Consider the following 14,729-nt stretch of genomic DNA (forward strand, 5'->3'; position numbering starts at 1 on the left):
TGACCTGGAAATGCTTTGACTGAAAAGGAATTAAAAACAGGGTTTGCAATGGACACAGATAAAATGATAATACAAGCTTTTGTTTTCTGCACCATCTTTAAAGGTAAGCAAAACATTGGGTTGAGCCTTCGTCCTCCATTGCACCATTTAAAAGAGTCAGTGATTGTGGTTGGTTTCCACTTGAGTTCACGTTGTCCAGGTTGTAGATACTAAATAAGCTCTCCAGAGGCTAGAGTTCCCAAAATGAAGTATTCTTGTATTTGAAAAGTTGAAAAGGTGAGTGAAAAGGTGAAAGTGTACTGTTGCCATTGAAAAAACCTGCAAATACGAACATTGTCTTTTTGTCTAAAATATTTAAAAGCAGCAACACAACCGTTTCTCCTCTCTATGGATTTTTAGCTATGTGACGTAGCTGATTATGCTATCAGAGCCATGATTGGTCAACTGACAAGTTCGAAGAGAGCCTGGTATTCATATAACAATCAGTGACATATTTAATGTAGTTCAGTATGTTACAGCTCAGGGTCTTCTTACAGTATAAAAGCAACTTTCCAGGGACCTATTGAGCCGCTCTTTACCTTTCTGTGGGTATATCATACCTGAATAGCACTGTAGAATTCTCTTAAAATCTTGTGTTTTTTATAACAAATGTGAATTTAATGTAACACTGAGTAAACGTGCATGAATGTTAAAATATAAATATGTTTTTAGAATATAGAATGTCTAATATAAGTTTTAAGTTTGGCCTTTTTTGTTGAGATCCAATTTAGTCTTAATTATAATGTAGAATTTGTTTGTATATTTTATAATTGCATTATATGAAAATCATTTCAGTAGTTCTTGCAGTGTTTACTTTAACCCAATTTGTGCTTTTCTACCCAGACAGCATGAATGCAGTGTCAGTGAGTGAAATCACCATGAATCAAGATTTCACTGAAAATGAAAATATTTCCATTCCATCTTATTTCTATATCAGTGGTTTTTCTGGTATACCTCACATGAGATATTATTATATTTTTCTGTTTTTTGTCTACATTATTACTGTGCTTGGAAACTCCTGCCTCATGTTTGTTATCATTACGGACAGAAATCTTCACACTCCTAAATATATTGCTGTCTTTCATTTATCACTGACAGACATTTGTGAGAGTACCACTGTAATCCCTCAGCTACTGGACACATTTTTGTTTGAGAATCAGTTTATCCCGTATGGATTGTGTTTGTACAATATGTTCTCTGTTTATTTATTTCTAGCAATGCAGTCACTAACTCTAACTATTTTGTCTTTTGACAGATTAGTAGCTATTTGTTTACCACTGAGGTATCATATGATTGTGACCCATAGATCATTTCTTGCTATAATTGGTGCTTCATGGACACTGGCACTGTTGCTAACAATCACTGGAGCAATTTTCCTGAGCCAACTTTCTTTCTGCAAAGTTATTGTCACTGTTAACAGCTTCTACTGTGATCATGGACCTATATATCGTTCTGCATGTAACAATAATTTCCCAAGTTCTGTTATTGCCAATTTGTTTCCGGCAATAATCATTGGTTTCCCAGTGTTTTTCATTATCTTTTCATATACATGCATAGCTGTGACATTGTTCAGAATCACAACCCCAAAAGACCGTCAAAGAGCCACAAAGACATGTACTGCTCATTTAATATTAGTTGCTATATTCTATGTACCCATCACGTTTACATATGCATTTTGGTATTTTATAAACACTAACACAAGGATCATTAATCTCTCTCTGTCCTCTGCACTTCCTCCAATGCTTAACCCTATAATCTACACATTCATGACAGAGGAGTTCATGGTGTCTGTGAAAAGACTTCTTAAAAGACGATTCATATTCCCATCTTGGAAATAAATCTTTTTTTCCCCCATTTTAATAACATTAATAGTTGTGTTTTTTCATAGTTTTTTCTATGTGGATTTTTTCATGATTTTAACAATAATTGTTTCATTATTTATTATTTTAGGATGCATTACAACAATTCAATATCAGGTATCACAATGTCAGCTTCATCTGAACATATAACGTCTCGGTTACGTATGTAACCCTCGTTCCCTGAAGGAGGGAACGGAGACGTACGTCGGAACTGACCGACGAATTGGGATCTGATCTCAGAGACCAATCTACTTCGAGTGTATTAAAAACGAGCCAATGGAGATTGGCATGCGATCCACGCATTCCACGCACCGCCCCGCAGCGCGGGTATAAATAAGGAAGTGGAATGCTTGATCATTGCTTTTTTCTGCTGAGGAGCCGAACTAGTGACTCGGCCCCCTAGCGGAAGCACAGCACCTGGCGACGGGACGTACGTCTCCGTTCCCTCCTTCAGGGAACGAGGGTTACATACGTAACCGAGACGTTCCCTTTCAGTCGGTCACGTTCGACGTACGTCGGAACTGACCGACGAATTGGGATCCCTACCAAAACGCCAGGGCGCTGGCCCTTCCAGCGTCCTGCTTGAGCGCACTGGACCGTCTTAGATGGTACGGAAGTCAGGGCTCCAAGCAGGGAGGTCAGTCACTGCTGTTTCTGCAAGACCCACTCAGTGTGACTATTGGATAACGCTGGGAAAGCGTGCCCGTCTCGGGAGATGGTACGCTGCGGAGCCACGTCCTTCAGTAGAAGGCTAGGTGGCAGAATACACATAAGGACTAACCTGGCAGGGTAGTGCAACATATGGCAGTCTCTGGGGTGGTTCCAGCCTGGTCCCAGGGGGGAAAGAACACGCCCAGAGACGACAGAGCGGGCTCTGTCAAGGGAAAGACACGGGGCTAGCCGAGTAGGGTAGCTGGTACCGTGGAAGAATACACATATGGGGTAGCCGTGAGGGGACCGCTACATATGGAACCCAGCCTACACACACGTTTCACAAGCATACGGGTGCAGGCCTGGCGTCAGACGGCCGCAACGTCTGGCACCGCAGGGGTGACGGAGGAGCTCGACAGGGTTAGCCGTTTCCGGGGAACACAACTGGAGAAAAATAGACGCACGTATCCGGCCCAGAGGGCGGGAGTGGCGTTGCAAGCCGACACTTAGAACGGGCACTTAGCGCTACTGGCCACTGGGGGCGAGGATGCGGGAAGATACCGGCTCTACACGGAGGCTATAGAATCTAGCGAACGTGTTAGGTGTCGCCCAGCCCGCAGCTCTACATATATCTGTCAGCGAGGCGCCTTGAGCCAGCGCCCAGGAAGAAGCAACACTCCTTGTTGAGTGAGCTCGCAACCCGAACGGGCAAGGCACGTCTTGGGACTGGTAAGCCAAGACGATAGCATCCACTATCCAGTGGGCCAACCTCTGCTTGGAGACAGCCTTTCCCTTCTGCTGGCCTCCGTAACAGACGAAGAGTTGCTCTGAGGTCCGAAAGCTTTGAGTCCGGTCGACGTAAGCGCGGAGAGCGCGGACGGGACATAACAAAGCCTGGGCTGGGTCTGCCTCCTCCGAAGGCAGCGCTTGCAGGTTCACTACCTGGTCCCGGAAGGGAGTGGTAGGAACCTTGGGCACGTATCCAGGCCGGGGTCTCAGGACAACGTGAGAGTTGGCCGGCCCGAATTCTAGGCACGATTCGTTGACCGAAAGTGCATGCAGGTCCCCTACCCTCTTGATGGAGGCCAATGCCGTCAGAAGCACTGTCTTCATTGACAGGATTTTAAGCTCCACAGACTGCAAAGGCTCAAAGGGAGGGCTCTGAAGTGCTCTGAGCACTAGAGCTAAGTCCCAAGAGGGTAACGAGTTTGGACGAGGAGGATTTAGCCTCCTCGCACCTCTGAGGAACCTGACGATTAAGTCGTGCTTTCCTACGGACTTACCTTCGACTGCGTCGTGATACGCCGCTATTGCTGCGACGTACACTTTGAGGGTGGAGGGAGACAGCCTTCGCTCCAGCCCATCTTGCAGGAAAGAAAGCACGACACTAATCGAACACCTTCGGGGGTCTTCCCGGTGGGAAGAGCACCATTCAACGAACAGGTTCCACTTCAAAGCGTAGAGGCGCCTCGTAGAGGGGGCTCTAGCAGAAGAGATGGTGTCTACCACTGCCTGTGGTAGACCACCTAGAACCTCCGCGTCCCGTCCAGGGACCAGACATGGAGTTTCCAGAGGTCTGGACGCGGGTGCCATAGAGTGCCCCGTCCCTGAGAAAGAAGGTCCCTCCTCAGGGGGATCGGCCAAGGAGGGGCTGTCGCGAGGAGAGTTAGTTCTGGGAACCAGGTCCGGTTGGGCCAGTAGGGCGCAACTAACAAGACCTGCTCCTCGTCCTCCCTGACCTTGCACAGGGTCTGTGCAAGAAGGCTCACTGGGGGAAACGCATATTTGCGCAGGTCCCGGGGCCAGCTGTGCGCCAGTGCATCCGTGCCGAGGGTGCCCCCGGACAGGGAATAGTACCACTGGCAATGGGTCGAGTCCGGAGAGGCAAACAGGTCTACCTGTGCGGCTCCGAAGAGGTCCCATATCAGCTGGACCGCCTGGGGATGGAGTCGCCACTCCCCCGGAGGTGTCGACTGGCGAGAGAGCTCGTCGGCTGTCTGGTTCAGCGCACCTGGGATGTGAATGGCACGAAGCGACCTCAGATGCTTCTGACTCCAAAGGAGGAGGTGGCGGGCGAGTTGGAACATGCAACGGGAGCGTAGACCACCCTGACGGTTGATGTACGCAACGGCCGCAATGTTGTCCGTACGGACCAGTACATGCTTGCCACGTAGCGGCCCCTTGAGGCGGCGCAGTGCCAAGTGTACCGCTAACAACTCGAGGCAATTGATATGCCAATGCAATTGAGGTCCCGTCCACAGACCTGAAACTGCATGCCCGTTGTACGTGGCCCCCCAGCCCGTGGAGGAGGCATCCGTGAAGAGCACAGCATGCCTGGACACTTGTTCTAAGGGCACCCCGGCCCGGAGAAATGAAGCGTCGGACCATGGGCTGAAAGTTTGGCGGCAGTAAGGAGTCACTGGGACCCGGTACTGGCCGCTCTGCCACGCCCACCTCGGGACTCGGCCATGGAGCCAGTGTTGAAGCGGTCTCATATGAAGCAATCCGAGCGGCGTTACCGCGGCTGCAGATGCCATATGCCCCAGGAGCCTCTGAAAAAATTTCAGTGGGACCGCCGTCCTGTTCTTGAACGAATTCAAGCAGTTCAACACCGACCGGACCCGCTCTTCCGTGAGGCGCGCAGTCTGGCTGACCGAATCCAGCTCCATACCGAGATAGGAGATCCTCTGTGCGGGACAGAGTTTGCTCTTCTCTCGGTTGACCCGAAGGCCCAACAGGCTGAGGTGACTGAGCACCATGTCCCTGTGTTCGCACAACTGCTCCCGAGACTGGGCGAGTATAAGCCAGTCGTCGAGATAGTTGAGGACGCGAACGCCGCGTTCTCTGAGCGGAACAATGGCTGCCTCTGCGACTTTCGTGAAGACGCGAGGCGACAGGGACAGCCCGAAGGGCAAGACTTTGTACTGATATGCCTTCCCCTCGAACGCAAAACGTAGGAACGGTCTGTGTCGAGGAAGGATAGAGACATGAAAGTACGCGTCCTTCAGGTCGATCGCTGCAAACCAATCTTGGGGACGGATGCATTCGAAAATGCGTTTCTGCGTTAGCATCCGGAACGGGAGCTTGTGCAGGGCCCGATTCAGGATACGCAGGTCCAAGATTGGCCGTAACCCACCCCCTTTCTTGGGTACAATGAAGTAGGGGCTGTAGAACCCCGCCTTCATATCGGCTGGAGGAACCGGCTCGATCGCGTCCTTCGCCAGCAGGACATCGATCTCTGACCGCAAGACCTGGGCATCGCTGCTCCGCACTGAGGTGAAGAGGATGCCCTTGTACTTGGGAGGCCGGCGAGCGAACTGAATCGCGTAGCCGAGTCTGATGGTACGGATGAGCCAGCGAGACGGCCTGGGGAGCTGAAGCCAAGCCCCCAGAGACCGTACAAGCGGGACCAACGGCACCACAGACCTACCCGGGGTGGGGCAGCGAAGTGGAATGGACGGACCCGACTCGGGAGGCCCGGAGGCGGCCCGGAGTGTTGTCCGAATATTCCAGGGCGGGGCAGAGTGTGGGTGAGAAGGCCCGGGGGCGTTCTCGGTGCCCACACTGCTGCCCCCTGGCGAGGGGGAGAGGGGAGGAAAGGAGTGGCAAGGCCCGGGGGCGTCGCGCACTGCCAACCTGGCCCTCTTGGGGCCCAGGGAAAATAGAAACTGCTCTTTTATTGAGAATGTGGGTGCCGCTGGACTCCGGAGAGCCAGCGGCAGAGATGTAACACCAGTCGGGGCCCCCCGGTCCTCCTCCGGGGGGTGGGAGAAAGATGCGGACATCATCTCCCTCAGAGCAGCTCCCGTCTTCCCTGGGCTGCCCGTCTCAGGGCCGCTTCCCCTTGCGCTTGCCGGCTGGTTTAGCGGAGCCCTGAGCGGGTTGGGCGCCTCCCTTACGTCCGGCACCCTGCTTCCCCGGTGGAGGCTGCTGCTTGGGTTTCGCAGGGGCGGAGGCGGACGCAGGGGGACGCCCTCGGCGACGAGCAGGCGGAGGTGCTGCCGACGACGACTGGGTGGAGGCAGCAGCGGGTCGTCGGGGCAGGATGTTTTTGATGGCCTCCGTCTGCTTCTGGGCCACCGAGAACTGCTGGGCGAAGCTCTCGATGGCGTCGCCGAAGAGGCCGGCCTGACAGACAGGGGCGTTGAGAAACCGGACCTTGTCGGAATCACGCATGTCTGCCAGGTTCAGCCACAGGTGGCGTTCCTGGACCACTAGTGTGGACATCGCCCGACCCAGGGAGCGTGCAGTGACTTTCGTCGCCCGGAGAGCGAGGTCAGTCGCCGCACGCAGTTCCTGCATAACACCCTGGTCGGAACTACCCTCGTGCAATTGCTTTAGCGCCTTGGCCTGGTGGACCTGCAGGAGCGCCATAGCATGCAGAGATGATGCGGCTTCCCCGCAGGCGGTGTAAGCCCTGCCCGTGAGACCGGACGAGAACTTACACGCCCGGGAGGGGAGACGCGGGGCACCCCGCCAGTCCGCAGCGGTCTTGGGACACAGTTGCATCGCCACAGACCGCTCGACTGAGGGGATTCCCACGTAGCCCTTAGCCGCACCACCATCGAGAGTAGTGAGGACGGAGGAGTCAGTCGACCGTGAGCGAGCGTTGTAAGGCGCTACCCACGATTTCGTGATCTCCTGATGCACTTCCGGGAAGAAAGGAACCGGGGCGGGGCGCTGAGAACCAGCACGGGCCGTCCCGAGAAACCAATCGTCCAACCGCGAGGGTTCGGGACACGGTGGAGGGTTCCACTCGAGCCCGACACTCGCGGCGGCCCGGGAAAGCATAGCCGTAAGCTCTGGGTCGGACTCGGGCAACGCTGTCACACCCGAAGGGGGCAGCGCAGCCGAATCTTCATCCTCAGAGCCCATTAGCTCGTCCCCCGATGCTGCAATCGACAGCATGTCCTCAGCCGGAGCCCCAAAAGAAACGCCTGGGACCTCCCGGGGGAGGCCAGCGCGCTCTTCTGGAAGCTCCACCGGCGCAGCGGAGGGGGGAGGGGCCCGAGGAGCCGTTTGACCCGTCGGGGAAGCCCTCACAGTAACCCTCAGGTCCCCACCAAGGCCATCAGCCAAAGTAGCAGCCCTCTGCTTTGCAGCGGGAGGACCACTAGATCGGGGGATGCGCAATGGTGCTCCGCCTCTTTCGAGGTAATGGAGTCTGGACCGTAAAACTGCGATGGTCATGTTCCCGCAATGGGAACATGAGTCATTCACGAACGCAGCCTCAGCGTGCTGAACGCCCAAACACGTGAGACAACGAACGTGACCGTCAGCTGGGGACAGATATCGACCGCATCCAGAAACACACGGTTTGAATGACATCTTGAAAAAGACGCAGGGTCAAACCGTGTTGCTCTTTTAGAAAGGAAACTGCTCTTTTAACGTGCTGAAGCACTCAGGGAGATGACCGCGGCACCACACAGTACAAAGGTGCAAGCCTGTGTGTGCACTCAGAAATAGGAAACGCCCAGCGAACCAACAGCTGATCTCCGTCTGAAGCGGCACTCGCTGACGCGCTGTCACACCCGCACTGGAAGCAGATCCTCTCACGAGACTCGTCAAAAACACTCTTCGTAGAAACAGGAAACATTCACTGTTCGGCTCCGAAGTAGAAAGCAATGATCAAGCATTCCACTTCCTTATTTATACCCGCGCTGCGGGGCGGTGCGTGGAATGCGTGGATCGCATGCCAATCTCCATTGGCTCGTTTTTAATACACTCGAAGTAGATTGGTCTCTGAGATCAGATCCCAATTCGTCGGTCAGTTCCGACGTACGTCGAACGTGACCGACTGAAAGGGAACCTTTGTTCATCCTATTTATATGGATTAATACTCCAATAATACTGATCATCATCTCATATTTCTGCATTGCTGTGTCTCTGCTTAAAATCTGCCACCTCATGATGGAAATCTTTTATATTCCCCTGCAGAGTCCTATCACTCTTGGACCCCACATTTATTTAATTGACAATGGTCTGGTTTCACAGACAGGGCTCAGATGAAGCAAGGATTAGGCCTTAGTTCAATTATGGCATTTAAGTAGCTTTTATAAACGTTCCTTAGAAGAAGAACAAAAACATTACTGTTGTGCATCTTGAGACAAAACAATGGCACTGACATATTTTAAAATATCCATCCCTTCATTGAAGTAAAATAATTGAAAGAAGGGGTTAAATCACATAATGAAATAAATGCTTTTCTCCAAAACACGTTTGCCATAATTATTGGCACCCCTAAAGATTTTTATGAGTAAAATATCGCTCAAGTATATTCCCATTAATATTTACTTTTTTTTTAGCACACCAGGGTGACTATGGGCATGAAATTGTCTAGCTATGACTTCTTGTTTCACAGGAGTATAAATGTGAGGAAACAGAAAGGGCAAATTCCCTTCATCATCCATCAGAATGAGTCAAACCAAAGAATAAAAACAGACAAAAAAAACTCACACACACACACACACACACACACACACACACACACACACACACACACACACACACACACACACACACACACACACACACACACACACACACACACTTATACACACAAAAACACATGCACACACAAATGAACGCGTGCCATTTCAAAGGCTAATTGTGTTTTTGTGTGTGTGTGTGTGAGAGTTTTTTTGTCTGTTTTGCACTCTTGATGTTTTAGAGATTCACCCCTTCACTGTTGAGTCCTTTTTTTCTGCATCCTGGCTGATTTGTAGATTGTATGCACAAAAAAACTCTGTATTTTCATATTTTTGCCAATTTCCCATTCATTTCCTATTCATTTCATTTTTGACCCGAAGGTCCTGAGTGTGACTATTTTTTTTATGACCACTTAGATTTTTCAAATCCTGTCCCCAATTTTTTGGGTGCTCATATACCAAGTACCAAGAAAGTCACAAAGTTTCGGACCATTCCGATGAAGCTACGATTTTTAACCCTTTTTTATAAAACGCTTCGGGTCATTTTTGACCCGAAGAACCCCAGAGGGTTAAATAATCTTCCTCATCAGTATCATCTCCTCAGCATCTCAGATAGCTTAGAAGAACTCGATGTTGCAACAGAAACTATTGACTCTCTCTTTTCCAGTACTTTAGACACAGTTGATCCCCTGCGCTTAAAGAAGATTCAAGAAAATAGTCCAACGCCGTGGTACAACGAGCACACTCGGGCCCTTAAAACAGCAGCCAGAAAAATGGAGCGCAGCTGGAAGAAAACAAAACTAGAGGTCTTTCGTAATTCGTGGAAAGAGCACATGATCGCATACAGAAAGGCCGTAAAAACTGCTAGATCTGCTTATTTCTCGACTCTCTTGGAAGAAAACAAACACAACCCTAGGTATTTATTCGATACAGTGGCTAAATTAACGAAAATTAAAGCTTCAACTTCTGATGGTTGTAAACAGCACAGCAGTAATGACTTTATGAACTTCTTTACATGTAAGATTGATAATATTAGGAAGAAAATTTTAACCATGCAGCCGTCTACTACAGTATCACATCAGACAGAGCATTGTAGTGTCACTGAGGAAAAATTACACTAATTCACTGCTATATGAGAAGAAGAATTGGCTAAACTCGTTAAATCATCAAAATCAACAACATGTATGCTTGACCCTGTACCGACTAGGCTATTGAAAGAGATGCTACCAGAGGTCATAGATCCTCTTCTTAATATCATTAATTCATCTTTATCATTAGGATATGTAACGGAAACTTGTAAGTTGGCTATTATTAAACCACTTATTAAAAAAACGCAGCTTGATCCTACAGAATTAGTCAATTATAGACCAATCTCAAATCTACCCTTTCTGTCAAAAATACTTGAAAAGGCAGTGTCTTCACAATTACCGTAAAACTTCAAATAATAGCCGAGTCCCAAATAGACGCCTGTCTCTTTTAAACGCCTGGTGCGACTACAGGTTTGGGTAAATAAAGGCCGGTCTCAAATAGACGCCGGGTCTGTTTTTTAGTATCGGGCTGTATTTGATCTTCTCAAACCCGTCAGATCGTCTGTATATATGTTTTGATCAGATTTCACGTGACAGACGGAACCGTTCATGAACGACTCATCACTATGGCAACATAACAAAGAGGTTAACGAACTTTCAGTCTTCAGTTTTTCTTAATTCTCTCAATACCACCATGGAGAAAAGTATAATTTGACATTTAAGCTGACAGTTGTCAAATTTCAAGCGTGGGTAAAGCTGGATACGGAGCGGCTGAAAAATTCCTCTAAAGCTTGCGCGCAGAAGTGCGCGTGAGTTTGTGTGTGCGAGGGAGAAGGAGGAGATATATTTCATTAACTTCGGGATGTTATCCTTAGGTAACAGTTATGTGGCCTGACAGTAGCTTCTGATGGAAGCGGGGGGGACGTCGCCATTTTCGCAGGGGATTAACGGTATAAACGTTTCTTCCTTTCGTTTGCTTATAATTAAGTCTATTATAACTATTCACATCCTTTACTGTGGTAAAGTACAATAAAAAACTGTGGGACGAATACCTTTTTACTTGAAACTTTATTTAACACAGTTTGTTCTTGTTATTAAACTTGGTAATGCGCGTCAAGTTTGGTTTATTTGAATAGCGCATTTCACACACACGCTGCGGTGATTTTAGTTTCGTTTTCTCTGGCTGTGAATAATCAAACATTGCCTAAATGTCTTGACCTTGTGGAAGATAAAATCCGCTCTTCAGACCTTTTACAACAAGTGTTGCCTTGCAACATCAGGAGAAAACACGAAGATATATTTGAAAGGTGTCTATCCAGCTTTTGTCCCATTCCTCTCAAAGCGCAGAGTAGGCTACGTCTTTGCTGGGAAATAGTATGAATCAAATATTTTTCTAACTAATATTTAATTTTCTTATATTCTTTAGGTAACCATTATTTACTGAAAATCGTTTAAATGTGAATAGGCTGTGTTGTTTCACTACACACGGAAGTGCTAAAATAAACACGCATGCTTATGGATGTTTCAGCCTCAAATGATTTCAAAATGTAGGCTATACATATATCTGGCATAGACTACAGTATTTAAAATAGCATATATGCATTAGTTACATTCTCAAATTAATTTACAGAGCAATCCCTGCTAAGTTTTTAGTTTAACTATAACTATAGAAGAGGATTAGTGTGCGTCGCACTCACAACAGACTCGCAATGGGGGCGTGGCATCACGATGATATCGTCCATCGGCACAACCCTAATTTCTTACATTAAATGATTTGTTAAACACATTCGAATTAATTATAAATAAAACGTAATATAATGTGGTAACACTTAGAACGGGCACTTCAGTGAAGCTGACTATGGGAAGCGAGCACACGAGAAGCCACCGGTTCTACACGTAGGCTATAAAACCTAGGGAACGTGTTAGGTGTCGCCCAGCCCGCAGCTCTACAAATGTCTGTCAGCGAGGCGTCACGAGCCAACGCCCAGGAAGAGGCTACACCCCTGGTGGAGTGAGCTCTAACCCCGAGCGGGCAGGGCACGTCTTGGGACTCATACGCCAAGATGATGGCATCCACTTTCCAGTGGGCCATCCTCTGCTTGGAGACAGCCTTTCCTGGGCTGGGTCTGCCTCCTCCAGGGGCAGCGCTTGCAGGCTCACCACTTGGTCCCGGAAGGGAGTAGTGGGAACCTTGGGCACGTATCCTGGCCGGGGTCTCAGGGTCACCTGAGAGTCACCCGGCCCGAATTCCAGGCACGATTCGTCGACCGAAAATGCCTGCAGGTCCCCTACCCTCTTAACTGAGGCCAATGCAATCAGGAGGATTGTCTTTAGAGACAAGATCTTAAGCTCTACTGACTGTAAAGGCTCGAAGGGCACCCTCTGCAGTGCGGTCAGCACCAGAGTCAAGTGCCAAGAGGGTATAGAGGGAGGGCGAGGCGTATTTAATCTCCTCGCCCCCCTCAGGAACCTGACGATCAGATCGTGCTTGCCTAAGGACTCACCATTAACGAGGTCATGGTTTGCGGCGATAGCGGCAACATACACCTTGAGGGTGGAGGGAGACAGCCTTCGCTCCAACCCGTCTTGAAGGAAAGAGAGCACAGATCCGACCGAACACTTTCGGGGGTCTTCTCGGCGGGAAGAACACCAATTGACGAACAGGTTCCACTTCAGCGCATATAGCCGTCTCGTAGAGGGGGCTCTGGCGGAAGCGATGGTGTCGACTACCGCTTGCTGTAGGTCACCTAGAACCTCCGCGTCCCGTCCAGGGACCAGACATGGAGTTTCCAGAGGTCTGGACGCGGGTGCCATAGGGTGCCCCGTCTACGTGGCACCCCAGCCCGTGGGTGAGGCATCCGTGGAGACAACATGATGACACTTGTTCTAGAGGCACTCCTGCCCGTAGAAATGAAGGGTCCGACCAGGGGCTGAGGGTTTGGCGGCATCTCTGCGTCACTTGGACACGGAGGGACCCGCTGTGCCACACCCATCTCGGGACTCGGTCGTGTAGCCATTGCTGAAGCTGTCTCATATGGAGCAGCCCTAGCGGCGTTACAGCGGCTGCTGCTGCCATATGCCCCAGGAGCCTCTGAAATTGTTTCAGTGGGACCGCTGTACTGCATTTGAGCGTACTCAAGCAGCTCAACACCGACTGGACGCGTGTGAGGTGAGGCGCGCTGTCATGGCGACCGAGTCGATCTCCATCCCGAGAAAAGAGATCCTCTGTACGGGACAGAGTTTGCTCTTCTCCCAGTTGACCCGAAGACCCAACCGGCTGAGGTGCTGGAGCACCATGTCCCTGTGTTCGCACAACTGCTCCCGCGACTGGGCCAGAATCAGCCAGTCGTCGAGATAGATGAGGATGCAAACACCACGCTCTCTCATGGAAGCAATGGCCGCCTCCGCGACTTTCGTGAAGACACGGGGCGACAGGGACAGCCCGAAGGGCAGGACTTTGTTCTGATATGCCCGTCCGTTGAAAGCAAAGCGTAGAAACGGTCTGTGTTGAGGGAGAATCGAAACATGAAAGTACGCGTCCTTCAGGTCGATCGCTGCAAACCAATCTTGGGGACGGATGCATCTGAAGATGCGTTTCTGCGTTAGCATTCTGAACGGCATCCTGTGGAGGGAGCGGTTCAAGTAACGCAGGTCCAAGATTGGCCGTAACCCGCCGCCTTTCTTGGGTACAATGAAGTACAGGCTGTAGAACCTGGACTTCATATCGGCTGGAGGGACCGGCTCTATCGCGTCCTTCGCCAATAGGACAGCGATCTCTGCCTGAAGCACCGGGGCGCCCTCCTTCGGTACAGATGTGAAGTGGACACCCCTGAACTTAGGGGGACGCCGGGCGAACTGAATCGCATAGCCGAGTCTGATGGTGCGGATGAGCCAGCGAGACAGGCTGGGAAGCGCTAGCCAGGCCTCCAGAGACCGAACAAGCGGGATCATCGGCACCACAGATGTACCCGCAGCGGGGCAGCGCAGCGGAACGCAGGGGCCCCAGGTCGAGATGGGAGTGGTCCGTGCAGGGGTCTGGGTCTGACACACGACCTGCATACGCTGAGGGGACGGGCGAGCGTGGGGAGTCACATTGTGTGCGTCCGCACAACCAACACACTGTTGGCGAGGGGAGAGGTGTCTGAGGGGTACGAGGCATGGTAGCGTCGCATACCGCCAGACGCGCTCTCTTGGCACCCAGAGATGTTGGAAACTGCTCTTAAATTGATAATTTGGGTAAAATTGATAAACAGTGGAACAGACAAACAAAAAATTCTCCCCCGGCCCTCCTCCGGGGGAAGGAGTGGTGCTGCAGCCATCTCCTGAAGAGCAGTTTCCTCCATCTCTGGGCGGCCCGTCTCAGGGTCTCTTACGACGGCGCTTGCCACCTGGCTTGGCAGCGGCCTGAGCAGGCTGGACATTCTTCCCGCGGCCGGCTCCACGCCCACGGCCGGCTGGAGGCTGCTGCTGGGCTGGGGCGGGAGTGGGAGTGGGAGCGGGAGCGGGGGCGGCCGCAGGAGGACGTCCTCGGTGACGGGCAGGCGGAGGTGCTGCGGCCGGCGGCTGGGTGGAGCCAGCAGGATATGATTGATGGCCTCTTTGGTGCAGGATAGAATTGCTGGGCGAAATTCTCGACCGCGTCGCCGAACAACCCGGCCGACGATATGGGGGAGTCCAGGAACCGGTTCTTATCAGTCTCCCTCATGTCGGCCAGGTTGAGCCAG

General features: G+C 50.8%; 1 protein-coding gene across 1 annotated transcript; it reads left to right on the plus strand.

The window, feature by feature from the left end:
• Positions 1-917: 917 nt before the first annotated feature.
• LOC307118688 (olfactory receptor 13C2-like) lies at positions 918-1,877 on the plus strand (the record flags this gene model as incomplete). Its single annotated transcript, XM_079804405.1, has 1 exon — positions 918-1,877. One exon carries the CDS (start codon positions 918-920, stop codon positions 1,875-1,877), a length of 960 nt encoding a protein of 319 aa, XP_079660531.1.
• Between the last annotated feature and the right edge of the window lie 12,852 nt (positions 1,878-14,729).

This window comes from Gobio gobio (assembly GCF_949357685.1).
Source record: "Gobio gobio genome assembly, chromosome: 22".
In the NCBI taxonomy this organism is placed as follows: domain Eukaryota; kingdom Metazoa; phylum Chordata; class Actinopteri; order Cypriniformes; family Gobionidae; genus Gobio; species Gobio gobio.